The 18,539-nt window shown below is 33.1% G+C and overlaps 1 protein-coding gene across 9 annotated transcripts in view; it reads right to left on the bottom strand.

Annotated features, from left to right (window-relative positions):
• Stag2 (STAG2 cohesin complex component) overlaps positions 1-18,539 on the bottom strand; it is a 171,269-nt gene that overhangs the window by 101,536 nt on the left and 51,194 nt on the right. For all 9 annotated transcript variants that reach the window (XM_063246369.1, XM_063246372.1, XM_063246373.1 and 6 more), the window contains exons 3-6: positions 15,166-15,244; positions 11,024-11,188; positions 4,555-4,651; positions 416-492 (exon numbers count right to left, since the gene is read on the bottom strand). In XM_063246369.1, the coding sequence (XP_063102439.1) occupies positions 416-492; positions 4,555-4,651; positions 11,024-11,188; positions 15,166-15,244 (418 nt within the window). The remainder of the gene's footprint in view (positions 1-415; positions 493-4,554; positions 4,652-11,023; positions 11,189-15,165; positions 15,245-18,539) is intronic.

Here is an 18,539-nt window from a genome sequence, read left to right as displayed (position 1 = left end):
TAAATATTTGTATTTATTTTAGCTGAAATACTTGATTTCTAATACGGTGACCAATTCTTCCCTTCCCAATATTCTGGATGTTCTAAATAATGTTCCTTGAATATTAAATTATTTACAATAAAAAATGGCTAACATCTACTGAGTTGTTGCTATGTGCCAGGAATTAACAAAATGCTAAACCTTTTTCACACATTTCTGCCAACTTTATAAGAAAACTATTACTTCCATTTTACAGATGATGAAATAGATCTTTTAACAACTTTCTCAAGGTCACACAGAGATCATTTGATCGGTAGCAAAGTACACATTCACATTACTACTCAAAATTTATAAAAATTTTCAATAAGTCAAGATCAAAAAATAAGTCAAGCTCCATGTGTACAAAATTATTAAAACATTCAAGGTAAGAAATTACCTCATCAAATTCTTCAGTCATTTTCCGAATTATCTCAGAGTTCTGCATATGTCTAAACATTTCTGCTGTGACAACTCCTGAAATTTCCAAGTGTGAGAAGTTAATACACGGTGTAATGGGAAAAAAAGTAATTTCTAAATCAGCCTCTAACATTAGGGAATATACAGTCACACAATAAAGGTATATTTCCTCACTTTATTTTTAGTATGATACTTATGCCTGATCCCCTCAAAACCTAATGGATTCCTATGTAGGACTTTTCAGAGGTAGCTGAATATACAGTGTGTGATGCTGGGATTAAGCATGCGGGATTACTAAATTACTCTAGTGATTGGTTTGACATAGTTCTGGGTGTGACAGTAACTGCCCTAAGGGTTGGCAGGCTAGATGAACTATAAAGTGACAGAAAGAAGCTGCTATTGCTACTTGTTTTTTGTAACCTAGTGCCTTCTACCTGCCATGAACTATTTTCTCCTCTGCCATGCTACTCTGCCTTGGAGAGTTATGAAATGAAACCTCTACAAACTGAGATAAATAAACCTTTCCTCCTTAAACTTTGGGTAGCAGGTATTCTGTCTCAGTAACAAGAAAAGTAACAAAGACAGAATTTGGTACAGAGTAGGGTGGATGCTATAACTGTACCTGACCATGTGGTTCAGCAGCTTTTAGAATTGGCCTGTGGAAAGAGCTTAGAAAGTTTTGAAGATGACAGCTGAAGCACCGGTCCTAGAATGCTTTAAGCTATACTTCATGGGAGATTCTGCTCAGAAATCAGAAGATCATAATGATGATATAAATGCTGCTGGTAAAGATCAGGCTTAGGAGGTTTCTGCAGGAAAGGACTGTATTGGCTACTGGACTTCAGAGGATGCGTGTTATGCCTTAGCAGCAAGTTTGTCTATGGTTTGCTCTTGTCCAAAGACTTTGCCTGAGACTGAGATTAAAGGTAGCAGACTAATCTGGCAGAGAAATTTCAATGTTGGATATATTGTCTCAACAATGAGAAAATTAACTGAGATAATACTGAAACATATCAACAAATCACCAGCAAATGCTACAATCAACAGGTACAATAGAAACAGCGCCACATTTCATTTAATAAAATGTAAAAGTTATATAACAGTTGTTACACTATATTGTTTGGGAATAACGATGAGAAAATTTGTACACATTCAGAACAGGCACAATTTTGGCCTAATATCTGTTTTAAATACCCACACTTAACTATGACTTTTTAACATAAATCATAAGTTATCAAGGGTGAGGCAGCATCCAGGGTAGACCTTGAGGAGGACTGGGGATACAGATCAGTGATACAATGATGTCTGCTATGGCCAAGGCCCTAGGTTCCTTCTCTGGTACTGTATCTCATATACACAAAGGACATCCTCGAAAATCAACGTGAAGTTGAAGAAGACAAAGAGAAAGGTAACAGATCATTATAGCTAGGTTTCTTTAGTAAGTACTGCTATGAGTAAGGCAACTATATTCTAACATCTTCTCAATGGCTATAAATCATGTAAGTTAGTTGGAGATCCTGCCCATACAGAAGCCAATAATCTAGTTTTATATTAAACAAAGAAAGAGACAAAATTAAATAAAATAAACTATTAAAATATATATACAGTAAGTGCCCTGATGAATGGCAATATGAAGAAACACAACTTCAGATTGGGGGAGGGCCTGTAATGTCCAGAATTAACTATTTCAGGGAAAGAGAACTTTTCATAGCATCAATAAAGAATGGGAAGGGGGATGCTCATTATAATTTGTAAAATTAGCCAAGCAAAGATCAAACATTAGAAAAGGAATTTTTAGGGAAAAGTTATGTTAGGAGATAATGCAAGATGTGCATGAACTTCTACTGGCAAGGCATCATAAAATTTACAAACAAGAGGATATAAATGAAAAAAAAACTAGATTTTCACAAGAACGTATTTTTATTGGTGAGCTGTATAGTTGGTTAACAAACACCCAGCAGTACTATAAGTAACAAATAATGCATTAGTACAAAAGATGTATAATAAGAAGTAAATGCAGTATGGATATTCAATTGGCCAGAGGCACATTTTGTTTAATCCATGTGTTTGCGTGCAGGTATTTGTATACATATATACCCAGATATGAAGTTATGATCACAGAAAGGACACTAAAGCTAAGAGAAATTATATAATTTCCTTTAATCTGTTTTTCTGACAGGTATGAGAGAAAACACTCAGTTTGGTTGAGTTTTAAAAAAGGTATTTCCTTTGACTTGAAAATGATTAATAAATATTGGCAAATTGAAAGGGGGTAAAAATTACACAAGATGTCAAAGATTATTCACCTAAATCATGCTGCCTCCTCTGGGTGAGATCAATTCTAAGGGAACTCCAGAAGAGTCCTTACTTAACACAACCTTAAAGAAATCAAATGATAAAAATTTCTTGAAATCAGAAGAAGGCTCCATTATTCTCTGGCTAAAGAAACAATTCTCAAAACCTTCTACAGGCTTAATATGTACATAGAGTCATATATATCTCTTCAAAACTTGTTCATACTTTACACTACTTTGAATAGTTTATTTGCTTTTTGTCTCTTTGCTAATCTTAACTTTTAATAACCAACTAGACTACCAGGTCCTGGAGGGCAAGACATATGTCTTATTACTTACATTTATACTGTTAACATTACTACTTACATCATTTACAGTCTATTAAAAGAATTTTAGGATTACTAAAAGTTAAACTGCAGAATTTGACACTGATTTCCAGCTACTTCGCTTCTTGGTACCTTCCCAAAAGAAGTAAAAGCATCATACCACAGCAATATATGTGCACCCATGTTTATAGCAGCACAATTTGCAACAGCTAAATCTTAGAAGTAACCCAAATTGCTCATCAACTGATGAGTAGATAAACAAGATATTTTTTCTACAATGAACTACTAGCCAGTAACAAAGAAGGATAAACTTGAGACATATATAGCTAAATGGTTGCACTTGAGACCATATTCTTAAGTGAAATAAATAAGACCAATATGTAAATATCACATTGTCTTTCTGGTGTGAGACATTGAAAGTGTAAATAAGAGCCAAAAATGTATAGTAGATATTATAAAATAGCAAAAAGTTGTTCAAAACAAAAGAGGAACTAGGGAGCCATGAGGGAGAAAGGAAGGAAGGGAAAAGAAAAGGATAAAAACAAAGGTTTGTAACCGAGGGAAAGAAGGGCTAAAGAGAAGGGAGAGGAATGAGAAAAAAAGAAGAATCAAGTTATATCATGTACAAATTCTCTAAGGTGAATGCAAATTAAACTGTATCTTACGATTCTTTGTTCACATTTTTTGTCTGAAGTCATTTTTAGAATTTCAACTTTATAATTCTTTTTTCTGATTTCTAGTGGCCAAATTTTTAGTGCCATTTTTCATTAACAATCTAATACTCCTGAAAACTCCATAAAATTTATTTGCCTGAGCACCTTCTAGAATTTCAAGGATGAGTTGTAAGTATTAAGAGACACACAATACACCACAACCTGTCAATGATCTTGACTCACTCATTTACTGATCTACATAACAATATATAACTCCCCAACTTACATAATTTTGTTCCACTGCTAAATTCCTGTCCTAAATATTATTGTCCTCGGAATGAGATTACTGTATTTTGTACTTTCTCTACTCCTACTTCAAATTTTATTAAGTAAAAAACTTTAAAGAAGATCTCACTAACAAGCATATTTCTCTACCTTTGAGAAAAATAGCTGACAATTTCATCAATAACAGAACTATATTCTTATTTACTGTTATTCATGGTACTTCTAATTCCCTACACTTTACACTTCTCTGCTATTTAAACCTGTATCTATATTATTTCCTCCTTTCTTCTTAATCAATTTCTTTTTTCCTAAAACCACATGCTGAAAGTAGGAAATACGGCAATTATAAATTGTCAGGTTTTCAGATAAATTTCACACATGAATATAATTTTGGCAATAAATAGGACTTCTCTCTTTGTTCTTAACCATTTTCCTTATACAATTCATATGGGCATAATGGAAATAATTCACTAGTATGACATTATGTTACTTAAAAAGTGCGAATATCTCCTTAGGAGGAACAAAAAAATGACTGTTTAAAAACTTTCTACTTCTACTTACCTTTACAGCCCGAACACTGAATAAAAAAGTTGATAAGGTCAAGAAGTGCTATATCTCGGTCATGCTTGTACGCTTCTATCCAATCATCTACCACCGACTGCAGTAGAGAAGAAAAAATTTTAAAAAGAAATTATTAGTTTTTTCTAATATTGTAAGAATCAATTAAGTCTAATGAAAAATATAAACCTAACACTGTAGGTATCATATTTATATAATGATGTTCAGAGTTCAATTTTAAAAATAAACTAGAATCAAATTCAGGTAATAATTTGCCTAATAGCATAAAATGACACTCTTCTATTTATTCTGCATTATAATAATCTTAGGTGTGGGACTCAATTTCTATAAAGTATAATCCTCAGTGTGTTCAAAAATTTTCAAGAAAATATTAAAAGTCATATCTATATTTCCTTTGGATTAACATATTGTATTAAATATTTTAAAAATTGATATAAATGCAGAATACTGATTTACTAAAGCTTGCAAGAGTAGAGATGCAAAGAGCAGTTCACAGGAGACTAGATTTGATTAACTCACATGGTATACATGTATTAAAAAAATCACACTAAGTTCTACTGATATACAATTCAAGCACTTTAGTCAAATATGAATAAATGTTAATATTGCCTTAGAACAAAATTTAAAAATTTTTAAGAGGTCAATGCCTAAATCAATGAAAACGTATGAAGCAACAGTATTTTTCAACCATGGGCATTAATCCTAAGTAGGAGAGGCAAATTTAAGACTACAGAAAAAGGGACCGGGGATTTAGCTCTGCGGCATAAGCTCCTGTCTAGCAAGCATGAGGTCATGAGTTCAATCCCGGTACAAAAGAAAACATCAAAAGTAGATACTTTATGGATCTAAACACTTAACATTTTTAGACATCTCTGTTCCTGATGATATATAGAGATTTTGTTCCAATCAGAATCCCAGGTGGCTTTGTTACAAATATTAAGAGATGATCCTAAATCTCTTATGATAATGCAAGGGATTCTAAATAGCTAAATAAAACTTTACAAAAGGAGAAATCTGGAAGATCCATGTTACAATTTTTTTTTTGTACTGGCAAACAAACTCAGGACTTCACATTTGCAAGTCAGACGCTGTGCTGCTGAGCCGTATCTCTGACCCCCAGATGTCATAACTTTAAAACTTACTATAATGCTACTATAATCAAGATAACATAATACTGATATAAATACAGAAAATGTAAATGAAATGTAGATTTAAAATGGGACAAAATTTAGAGGTTCAGAAATAAACCCTAAAATTGATGGCTGATTTTCAAACAGGATGCCAAAATAATTCAACAGAGAAAAAAGACTTTTTAACTTTTTCTTTGGATGACTGTATTTTTTCCCTTGGACAAATGTATATCCACAAGAAAAAGAAAGAATGAAGTTGGACTCTACCTCACACAGTCCACACAATATTTAAATAAAATGAATCTAAATTATAAATCTAAACTATCTAAAACTATAAAACTCTTAGAAAAAACATAAAATTAAACCTTCATAATCTTGCATTTGACAAAGCCTCTTTAGGACACTAGATCAAAAGTGAAAGCAACAAAAGGAAAAAAAAAAACGAATTCAACATATTCAAAATTAAAGTCTTTTGCATTTCAAAGAATTCCATCAAGTAAAAAAGTAATGCAAAGAACAAGATAAATTGTTTGAACATCATGTATCTGGGATTTGTGTATAGACCAAAAAGCCAAACACCCCAAATGAAAATTAAAAATTAAAAGAGTCAGAAGAGAGTGCTATATAAACAGTATACAAACAACCAATAAGCACATGAAAAGATTCACCCCAGCAACAGCCATCAAAGAAATGCAAATCAAAACCACAATGAGACACTACTCTATACACACTATAATAGGTATAATAGAAAAACACAGACAATAACAAGCATTGGTAAAGATGTGGATAAATTAAACACTCAAAATGCTGATGCGAATATGAAATGGTGTAACCACTTTGGAAAATGTGTAGCAATGCCTCAAAAAGTTAAATATAGTTATTATATGATACTGCAATTTGATTCCCAAGCATTTACTACACAAGACAAACACAATTATGTCCAAACACTGTGAGCATATTCAAAATAGCCAAAAAGTGACACCACCACAAATGTGCATTATGGGACAAACAAGCAAAACATGCTATAGCCATACAGTATCATACTTTGAATTAAGTTATAATACACGCCACAACATGAATAAACTTTGATAGTATTATGTGAAATCAAAAGAAACCACTCAAAGAATCACGAATTCTATGACTCAAGAATATGAAATATCTGGAATAGGCAAACATACACTAAGTAGGTAAGTGTGGCTTAGACCCGGAAGGGGAAGTGATTGATAATGGATATGAGGTATCTTTCTGGGATAATTAAAATCTTCTAAAATTAGATAGTGATATGGAATTGTAGCTGTACAATTCCATAAGCACTGAATTGACACTTTTAAAACTACTGGTGCTGTAGTTTAGACCTGGAATGTTCCCCCAAAGACCCGTGTGTTGAAGGTTAGTCCCCAACTTGACGCTGAAGGTGATGTAAACTTTAAAAGGTGCAGCCTAGTGGGAGGTTTCAGGTTGTTAGGGACAATCCTTCAAAGGGGATAGTTTGTCACCTGTCTCTCTCTCCCAGGTGCCATGAGGTAAGTGCCGGTTCCACCACACATTCCCTTCTATGATACACTATATGAACACAGGCCCAAAGGCATGAGGGGCAAATGAGTACTATATAGACTGAAACCTCTGAAGCTCTAACCCATAAAAATAAACCTTTCCAAATTATAAGCTTATTATATCACATGTTTGTTAAAATAAGAAAAGCTATCTCAGATATTTGTTATAGCAATGGAAAGCTAACAAGATTTATACAACTGAATCTTTTTCTGTATTTTACAACAGTTACTACATGTTAACAACACAATTCACAAAAGAAATGCGTTGCCAGTTTTCCCAAAGTGATACAGGCAAAAAAAAATAGTAAAAGAGTATATTATGAGATTGTGATAGAAGCATCTGCATTATCTCTTGGAGCACTAGCAAACTGAACATTGCCCCTCAATATAGTATCTCCAAACCCAAAGCTATAATGTAAAAAGTCTAGGCCATGGAAAGGCAATTTGTAGGTTCACCAATTAGTCCCTGGCTGAGCTCAATCATTCAATTATTATACACTAAGTTCCAACCAAGAGTGGAAAACTTTCAGGTAATTATGCCAACAATGTTACTTAAGAGGCAGTCCATCTATCCCAAGTAAGGCCCCAGCTATAATGAACAAAGACAAGTTATTCTTACATAGTTCTGTCTGAATTTTAGACCCAAAAAATCATTATGCCAAATAAAATGGTAGTTGTTTCACTTTGCTAAATTTGACAGTCTGTTAATACATCAATAGATAAGGATAAATTCTAATGTCATGAATAACGACACAAAAATATTTGCTAAAACCTTACAAAGAGACCAGGCCATCCACATTAACAAGTAATTCATGAAGATCAAGTAGAATTACACTAGGAACACAAGACTACTATAATAAAAAATATACACTGTCACACTAAAATGGTTAAAATTTTAACATTTAACATAGTATGCCAAATAGAGTTCAACATATAACTAGTAAAATTAGAGGGCATATACATGGTCTCTAATTTCTTAAAATGCAAGAACTATTTTTAGGCCAAAAGTCAATCTCTTAGTCATTCTCATTTATAATTACTAATAGGTATAATTACTAACAGGAAAAAAAAGGGGGGGGGGACAAAAACCAAAAACACACATCTTCTGATCAAGGAATTAATAATGTAGAAGCTAAGTTAGATATATATATATATAAACATAATGATAGTATTATAATGGAATAAAATGGTAAATAAAACCTTCAAAAACAATACAAAAATTTTGAAAGAAAGACTTTCAAAAGGAAAAGAATGCCTTTCAAAAGAAGAGTAACATCTGATTCAGTCCTATCTGATATGAGGAGGCAAAAGAAACTATCCGTGGCATCTAGAAGAACAGAAATGGATAACCTGCGGGCAGGACACATACCATGGCTGGAGAAGTGAAACTATGCCACAAGAAATTCTGAGCCTATAACTTTTGAATAAGGAAAAACTGTTTCTAAACAAAGGACTCCCTGGGATCAAATCTGGTCTCACAAATGTAGCACAAGTGAGAATAAACATAAGGAACAGGAAGTTAAAAATTCAGGAATTTCAAAAGAGAAATACTATAGAAATTCTTTTGTAAAATACAAACATCTAGAAGCAGAAAAATGTATGGTACAGATGCACGATCTTAATGCAGAACTAAAAAAACCACAAAGATATGAAAATGATTTCTTTAAACACTTTAAACACAAAAAATATAAAGCTAAAATCTTCACTGTATTCTATTAAAATTTTTCCTGAGCCAGAAAGTTCAACAAAACCCCTACAGAATAGACAAAAATAGAATAGCCTAATTAGCTGTGGCTATCTATATGTTGAAATTTCTGGTGGTTGTTATCACTCTTCCCAAACTTAGTATATTAAACCCTAAACACCAATATGGTAGTATAAGAAGTGGAGCTTTTGGAAGGTGATCAGGTCATGAAGGTAAAGCCCTCAAGAATGGGATTAGTGCTCAAAAGATCCCAGACTTTGTACCTTCAACCATGCAGATTACAATGAAAGGAGGCAGTCCATGAACCAGAAAGATACTCATCAGACCTTGAAATTTGCTGGCAAAAGCCAAATGTGTACTCAAAATGATCATTTAAAAAATTAAATGATGGGCCAGGCACCACTTATAATCCCAGCACTCAGGAAGCTGAAGCAGGAGGATTGCTACAAGTTCAAGGGCAGCCTTGGATATAAGTGAATTCAAGGCCAGCCTGTACTGCATACTGAAACCACGGCTCAAAAAGGAGAGAGACAGAGAGAGAGAGAGAGAGAGAGAGACAGACAGACAGACAGACAGACAGACAGACAGACACAGACAGAGACCGACAGAACGAAAGAGAGACAGAGACACAGAGACTGAAGAAACAGAGACAGAGGGAAAGTCAACACTAATCACAACTGTAGAGAAGCAAACTTTAGTGGATGGATAAATAAAGGTAAATTAAAATGCTATGAATTTGCTGTCTATTAAACCCCTTGCTTTGGGAGTACAGGGGTACATGCCTATAATGCCGAGGCAGGAGGATAGCTGCAACTTTCCTGGCCAGCCTGGGCTACAAAGTCAGTTCAAGTGCAGCCTGAACTGCAGAGCAACATCCTGTCTCAAAAAAACCTACATATGTACATAAATTCCTTGCTCTGTAAAACTGACAGAAGTTCAAATGGCTATTATTTTTAGATTTTACATAAGAAATTGTTCTCTATCAAACCAAATTGATATTTTACAAAAGCACATAATTTTATTTTTACAAATTCTGCATTTCATTTACTAGTAACAAAAAGCCTAAAAACACTAGGTGTCAGAAAACTATTCTTTAACATCTATTGACTGATGTTAATTCAATGAAGAAAAACTATTCTCTTTAGTTTTTACAGATTAAATAAAAATTTAAGCCAGTTACAGGGGCACACATCCATAGTCCTAACTATTGGGGGAGACTGAGACAAGAGACATTACTTGAGTCCACAAATTCAAGACCAGCTTGGGCAACATAGTAAGGCCTCATCTCTATAACATAGTATGTTCCTAGTTGGGCACTGTGGTGCATGCCTGTAGTGCCAGTTATACAGGAAACTGATATGAGAAGACAGCTTGTACCCAGCAAAGCAAGCAAGCAAAAAATATAGTTATTTTTAAGTATATTAGTCAATAAATTTGAAAACCTTATGGACTTGGCTAACTATGTAAAGCCTAAGTATACCTACTTGCATAAAATAATGTAAAAGAAACATAATTAGGATAATTTGACATGGATATGCATCCAAAGTTTTACTCTTCTGCTATAAATCAAGCACAAATATAAACATTTTAATAGATGATAGTGACTAAAAATAGTTCAATTCATAGAGGAGAGATTTCCAAGAATTCTACATAGTCAAAGAACTTCATAGTTTTATATCAACTATATAATCTCAGGAGAAATTGAAAACATTGCCAGGGCTTAGATTAGTATATGCTTCAACCAAATAATTTTTATCTTATGCCATCAAGATAAAAAAGCAGCAGAAAATGACAAAGCACAGCTTAAAGATATTATATTCAGGGCAACCCACTTTCTGGGCCCCTTTGTGTTCCACACAGACAAAAGCTTTCTTTCTCTCAACAAAGTCTTCCACTCTTGAAAATTTTTTTAAAAATCTTATATTCAAAAGGACAGCTTCCTGACTAGTTTTTAAGTAGCATATTTTATAATAAGTAGTATTATTTTTAAAACACAGTAAAAAATAACAAGGCTATACCCGTAGTTTGAAAGACACAAACTGAATGAACTCAACAAATATTACCTGCATAGCACTCTTGCCCATTTTAACAACTTCAAATAACATCATGTTTTCCACTCCATTCTGTTGGTGATGACCATTCATTCGGTTTGGACCAGAAGGAGGTTTCCCTCCTCCATTTCCACCCTTGCTCTTTTCTCCTGGGCCCTTTTTGCCTTTTTTACAAGTCTGCATTAAAAATATAAATTGGTTAAATTGTATCACTATCTTTGAGAGCTTAAAACAAAGCTACTATAGAAGCAACTGACAGGATAGCAAGTGTAACATAACATAAACTTGACCTATATGATGCTATTTAACAACACAGGAAATTTATGATTGTGACAGTTTGTGGCTTTTTTTCATTTACACTACAATAAAACCCACATTACATTATAATTATTAGAAGCACAGCAGCAGTCAGACTGTGTAGGTCAAAATTTCTATTCCTATTAGCTGAGTAACCTTGGGCAAGTTACTTAACCACTATGCTTCAGAGATTTTGTTTTTCTAATTTTTAAAGTAGAGGATAAAATTATATCTTCCTCAAAGTCGTGCTGTGATAATGAAAACAAAGTATTTGTAAGCAATATACATAGCATCTAATATCAGAAAATGTTATTATCAATGAAAATGAGAAAATATACAGTAAACAGCTCAATAAATGTTATTTGAATCTAAATCTGCTGCAAAGACTGGATTTGAAACAATTTCCAGAAAGAACCAATTTTGAAAATTATATGAAATCACATTAAAACCCTTAAAGTATCAACAAGGTTTGCAAATCACTGCAAAAAGACACCTAATGTATAACTAGAGAAATTCCTAGAAAATAGTACAACAAGGTGACTATATCCAAGGTTTATAATAGTCCCTTATGCTGCTCTGGGGTGAAGTGTGAAATGGGCAGCAAGACTAACAAATGTATTAAGTAAGCAATTTATATTTTTCAATGTTTTTACTAAATGCAATGCTATAAATGAGTAATTCTGATCACTCTAAATAGGCCTATGAACCTCATTCTTGTCCTGGGCTTTCTCTCCAACAATTATGAAAATTCAATTAATGAACGCTGTGGAAATAAAATCCCATTATGAAGAAATTTTCAGTAATGGCAGTAGGAGCTTCATCAATCAATGAAAAGGTTACCTGCATAACTCAGTTATAAAATATTCCCACAGCTTTTATACAGGGTTAAAGAAAAACAACAGGGCTGGAAATGTAGCTCTACTGCACAGTGCTTGCCTAGCTTGCATGGACTCTGAGTGGTGCATATTGTAATCCCTCAGGATAATATGGCAGGATTACAAACTCAAGGCCATCCTGGAGAACTTAGAAGATGCTGTCTCAAAATTTAAAAAGGACTAGATGAGAATGTAATTCAGTGATAGAGCACTTACTTAGTATGAATGAAGCCCCTGGGTCCAATCCCCAGCAGCATAAATTTTTTAAATGTCAATGCTAAATTAAAATTTTTAGAGAAATAGTTCTTTTATCCTCCGGATTTGGGGTATTTCCAATGTCTTTTAGATCTACACATTTTAATGATTTACTCAATAAAGGTAAGCTAATGTTCTGTAAATTATCAGATAAAAAAAAAAGTTTTAGACTTTGTGGCCCACATACCATCTTTGTTACATACTCCTTAGTTTGTGTACACTACAAAAACCAGCTATATTTTGTATACCCCTGATCTAATACATCTGCAAAATTTCTTTCCACTGATAGCCTATGAAAATCTGTACATTACTCCATAGACAATCCTTCCTCTTTCATCAAGTCTCAATCACTCTACACTTCAGTTACTTTTAAACCCCTTACTAATACCTCAAAGACACTGCCTATTAGTTTATTGTGTTAACGAAATTCAGTCTTTGTGAAACTAAGAAATTACTGATTACAGAATGAAAGGCTTTTGTACCAAGTAAAAAGTATTCTGTAGATAATGTTTTAAGATTTTTACAAAGAACAGACTCTAAAGAGTACATAATGTTAACACAGTGCTATGTATTTGCAATTTATCATAAGTCTCAATATTCTGTCAATACGAAAAACTAATTAGTACAATTAAAATAGCTCAATGGATATGCTGTGCTAGAGCAAGTATATGTACAAGGAGTGGTAATACATGGAAACAATAAGAAGTAAATATTCTAATGTGGGTACAGCCTTACAGAGAAAAAAATATCTAAACAAAAAATTAATTTAGAAGGTAGTAGATTTAGAGCCCTGACCTCAAGTCAAATACTCTAACCACTGAGCTTTTCCTGATCTAAGTTTCCTAAACTTCCTATAATATAAGGAAGTTTTCTAATTCACTGAGCTGTTCAAATATTAAATAACATAAATTAGCATATTTTGTAGTACATACATAGTAAAGTACTAAAACAGTTGCTATTATAAGCTCCTGATCTGAGCCCTAACACCTCATTCACAGCAGTGGCTATACAAAGTTAACCAAATTGCATCACAAAAACTTTATAGAGAGGGTGAAAATGTGGCAACAGTGATCAGGAACACGTTCATCACATGTGAGAGGCCCTGGGTTCCACTCCCATGCACTACCCAGAAAATAAAAATCTTTACAGACTCCTCTACTCAGATAACATGAAAGATCTTATCCTGAATTGTATATTAAATCAAAGGCAGAATCATTTAAAAAACACAATCTTCTAATGAACAACTGTATTATGGATATATTTATTTTGGACAGTCATAGGTTAATGATCCCATTCGATTCTTTTTGTCCATCTCTCTCACATCTACTCAAGAAACTTAGCCAACCTAAAGATTACAAACTTATGAATTATAAGCACCCTAAGAAATATTCCATGGGTTAGGTAAATAAATTATGTTCTATACATAAAATGTGATGTTGTGCCACCATTAAAATTTAGAGGTATATTCACTATTGGGAAAGTTACTGACAATACACTACTGCATTTTTGAGCTGTACTTCATACACTTTGCATGGCATGATTACATCAAGTAAAACTCTATACACAGTTTTATAGATACATAGTACACAGTTTTATAGATACATAGAAGTATGTTCATCAAAAACTACCTGAGTGACAAGTTATGAGAAAAGTCCCTCTTATTTTTAGACTTTTTTCAATGTATGTCATGAAAAAAATATAAACCAAAAATTCATGTTGGGAAAAATGCTTAACAAAAACAAGTCATGTTTTGAACAATATATTACATGAATAGAGTCAAACGCGCATATATTCCTTGCTTTAATGATCTATCTTTAACAACTGTTTTAGGATTTACAACCTGTCCTTTTTTGGGGTGCAATTCTATCCATCTTGTTTACAGAGCCTTAGTGTCTTTTTTGTACAGTGGACTTCTTTTAATTCAGTATAATTTCTCAAGACTGTACTGTACATGACAGTACTATGGTTTTACGTTCTGTTATACATTATAGTACTGCATGTAAGTGCTATGCAAATAAGAGCAAAGTCATCAAGTTGGAGTTTCCTTTGTATTGAAGTACTGAAATATACGTATAATATACAATTCCTCACTTTGCAATCAATTCATTTAACAACTTAATGGCAGTAACAGAGCTTGGTCTTTAAATGAGGAATGTCTGGACATGAATGCAGGGTCAAATGTACATTCCAAAACAATCTATAGCTCTTTTATAGCCACTCATACACTGAACTTGCATTTGATTGAGAAACTTAACTTTGTTAGTCATTATACTTTGTTAGTTATTATACTTAGTGTTACTCATAAAGTGTAAAATGATTATTATGCATTACCCACTAAAGACTTAAATTAATTATATGGTACCTTTTTTGAGACATAATCTCAATGTATAGTTCAGGCTGGCCTTGAGTTCACTATGTAACACAAACTGACCTTGAACTTGAGGTGATCTTTCTGCTTCAGACTCCCAACTGTTGGGATTACAGGTGTGCACCACCATGCCCAGCCCAATTTTTTGCTCTAAGACAGAGTAGCTCTATAGCTGTTTTTCCCAAAATATAAAGCAGAGCAATACATGTTTTATAAACATACCAATCAGTCCCCAAAACAAGCCATTTTTAAAAGATAAAATTCTCTCTCTCTCTCTCTCTCTCTCTCTCTCTCTCTCTCTCTCTCTCTCTCTGTCACAAACACACAATTTTTGGAATAATCACATATTTGGTACATACTTTGCCTTTCCCTTGCTTTTGGTTTTTTCCTTCAATGTCCTCAAAATCTGTGTCAGAAGAAAAATGCGTTTCTGACTCCCTGAAAAAAAATGAGCAAACCTTTAAGACCATCCTTAGAAACGTAAGACAGAGTTTTTTATTTATGAAACATTTTCTAAAATGGCAGGTTAACTTACTATAAAACTTAATAGTAGCATTAAAATTAAATGCTTTCCCAAAATGTAACAGCAAAGACACTGCACTTAATGGAAATAATTGTAACACTCAGAATTGGATATTTTTTAGAGAATTTTAGAACTATTATTCATCTGCTGACCTCTCCTACCTCACTCAAAAATCATTTAGAAATTTATGTGTGAATCACTATATGAAACATGCATTTCTGAAAGGGTATGTATACAACATTTTAAGAAACTATGCATCATTTGAAAAAGTGTGTTAAATACAGATAAACTCCTTTAAGTGGTAGTAAAGAGGAACAACCAGTTTTAGCACTAAATAACTCATCTTGTGCAAGTGAATGTATCTCAGTGTGCTCATATATAATGTGTAAACATCAGTAATAATAAAATCTCTAAAACACAAAGTGTAAATCTTTATTTGTAAAAATTGAATCTTTGAGCCAGGAATTTACCTCAGTGGTGTAAGCACCTGTCTGGCAAGTGTGAGGTCATTAGTTTGATCCCTGGTACCAAAAAAAAAATATATTGAACCTTTGTATAATTTTGATTTTCTCAGACATAAGGAAACAGTGATTTAAATAAATATGTGTGATCTTTTCCACATGTATAAACATGGGTGTATCTAAATAGTAACATAGCCACACTTAAACACTTAAAAGCATGGTCTACTTACATTGGTATTTGAGTCACACTGGGTTTTAGAATTGGGCATCATCCATAATGGACAAATATTTTACCCCACCAAATATGTAAACATAATTCCACTTTTGCTTAAAATAAATGGAATCCAATGGAATAGCTATCTTTATAAAGCTAGTTTTGTCAATCTAGATTTCTTATTGCCACAATAACACCAGTTGTCCAGAGGCTGTGAAATACAAATACTTCATAAATGGAAAGTAATGGTTGTGATGTTGGCAGGAAAAAATTACTAGTTATAGCACTTACCTACAAAATAATTTAAACACTACTGAAGATAGTGGGAATCCTAACTATGTCCTATCATGATGAGGAAAAAGCTTGTAATAAATACCATTTCTCAGAGTTTATGCACTGAAATTTATGCCTGCTACATTTTAAAAAGTCTTGGTATCAATATTCTTCTCATGTGTCTATATAAACTAGCCAAAAAAAAATTTCAAATGCTTTTAAATGTCTTGGTGGGATGGTGTTGGAAGGCAGTACATTTGTGAGCAATGAGCAATAGTTGTTTGCTTCTTTTTTCTTTTTTTTTTTTTTTTTCTTTTTGGTTACCAGGAATCAAACTGAGGGTCTCAAACTTGCCATGCAGGTGCTGAACCACTGAGCTAAATTCCCAGCCCCTAAAAAAGTAAGAACCAAAATGTACAACAGATATTGTGAAATGGGAGAAACTGTTAAAAAGAAAAGATAGTGAGATGGGGAAAGGAGAAAAGAAAGAATGGAAAAGGAAAACTAAATACACAAAATAATTAATAAGATAGTTACACTACTCATTGCTATTAGTTCATTGAAAAGGTTTGCATCTATATTGTTAGATCAAGTTTTCATGCCTGGATCTTGTAATATGAGCAACTACTTTGAAGATAATACACAATATACTAACCATTGTTACTCTCCTATGATCTTGTTTTGAAATTTTGTGTCATTTTTTTCTTTAAAATAAAAAATGAATTAACAATAAAAAAATCTTGGTGCATAAATATTTTGACCTTCCCAAAACACTTGTATCATACCCAGTCACTTAGCCCAGTAACTGTTACAAATTTGTGAATAGTCACCAATTTTCATGATATTCCAAGGGCCACAAGGTAATCAAAGCCTCAGTTATACTCTTAAATCTCTAGGCTATCCCAACTACAAAAATGAGGTACTAAGTTTGATTACTAACTCTAAAACCTTCTGGGGAAAAAAACTGAAGTGAAAAATCAGAACAAAGCTATAAAATAACTCTCAGTCAGAAAAAAGTACTGCCATAAGTCTTAACTACCCTTACCAATTCCATATTCTTAGCCAAATTCTAGATTTATTCTACCCCAGAACATCAATTCTCTTTTATCTACTATCTTATTTCAGTTCCTAATTAATCAAGATATTGTAAGTTAATCTAATCTATGATGTGAGCTTTTTAATAGTATATAATCTCAATACAGTAAAGAAATGTATTATCTTCTCTTAAAATATGAGCTTATTTCAGATACTCAGGAGACTAAGACAGGAGGATGACTGGTTCAAGGCCAGCTTGGACAATCCAGCAAGACACTGTTTCACAATAAATAAAAAGAGCGAGGGTGTTGCTCAGTAGTAGAGCATCATTGGTTTTGATTGCCAATGCTACAAAGAAATAAGTAAGACAAAATAAAGTAAGAGCTCATAAAGGCAGAAAGATCTAATTTAATTTCTCACAGAGTCAATACAGCATCTTATATACAGGAGACACTTGGTATTTTATCAAAGGTAATACTCAAATTTACAAAGACTTGGAATACGTGCAATTCTTACCAAAAGTGCTACTTTGGGAAAACAATGTCTTGGATAATTTTATTTTTATTTTTTATTCTTAGTACCAGGAATCAAACTCAGTACCTTGCACTTGCCAGATAGGTGCCATGCCACTGAGCTATCTCCTGGCATGTAGTCTTGGATACTTTTAGACTAACTAAGCCAAAGTTTAATTTCATTCTCAGTTATCATATGTACTCAAATGAAAAGAAAAACAAATTTCCTCAAGAAGCTTAAAAAAGAACCAGGTATGATGGAGACAAGTCTGTAAACTCAGTACTCTGGGAGGTTAAGGCAGAAGGATGGAAACCCCAGAGCCCATCCTGGGCAATTTAGCAAGAAGCAGTTTCAAAATTTGAAAATTAATAAAAGGGCTGGGGCTATAATAAAACAGTAATAAGCAACCTGCATTATTTATATGTAAATAACAAAAGGCCTTGGTTTCAATCTCCAGTAACACCAGCAAAAACAAACTAAAAAAATACACATACACTAGCATGGGAATCACATTAAGAAAATTATACTTTGAAGGTTAAAAATGGGGCTCAATGGTAGAACACATTTCCATACCATACCTGGGGCTCTGAGTTCAATTCTTATAATATATACATATATATTTTTGAATATTGATAATACCTCAGTAGACTCAAACTCCAAAATTATTAAAAATATGAAAATTTCCATGCCATTTGAAACTGACACTGATTGTCA

This window comes from Cavia porcellus, unplaced genomic scaffold, assembly GCF_034190915.1.
Source record: "Cavia porcellus strain 051 isolate PalLab524CR breed Dunkin Hartley unplaced genomic scaffold, mCavPor4.1 scaffold_3, whole genome shotgun sequence".
NCBI classification, from domain to species: Eukaryota; Metazoa; Chordata; class Mammalia; order Rodentia; family Caviidae; genus Cavia; species Cavia porcellus.
This window is presented reverse-complemented; position numbering and strand designations above follow the sequence as displayed.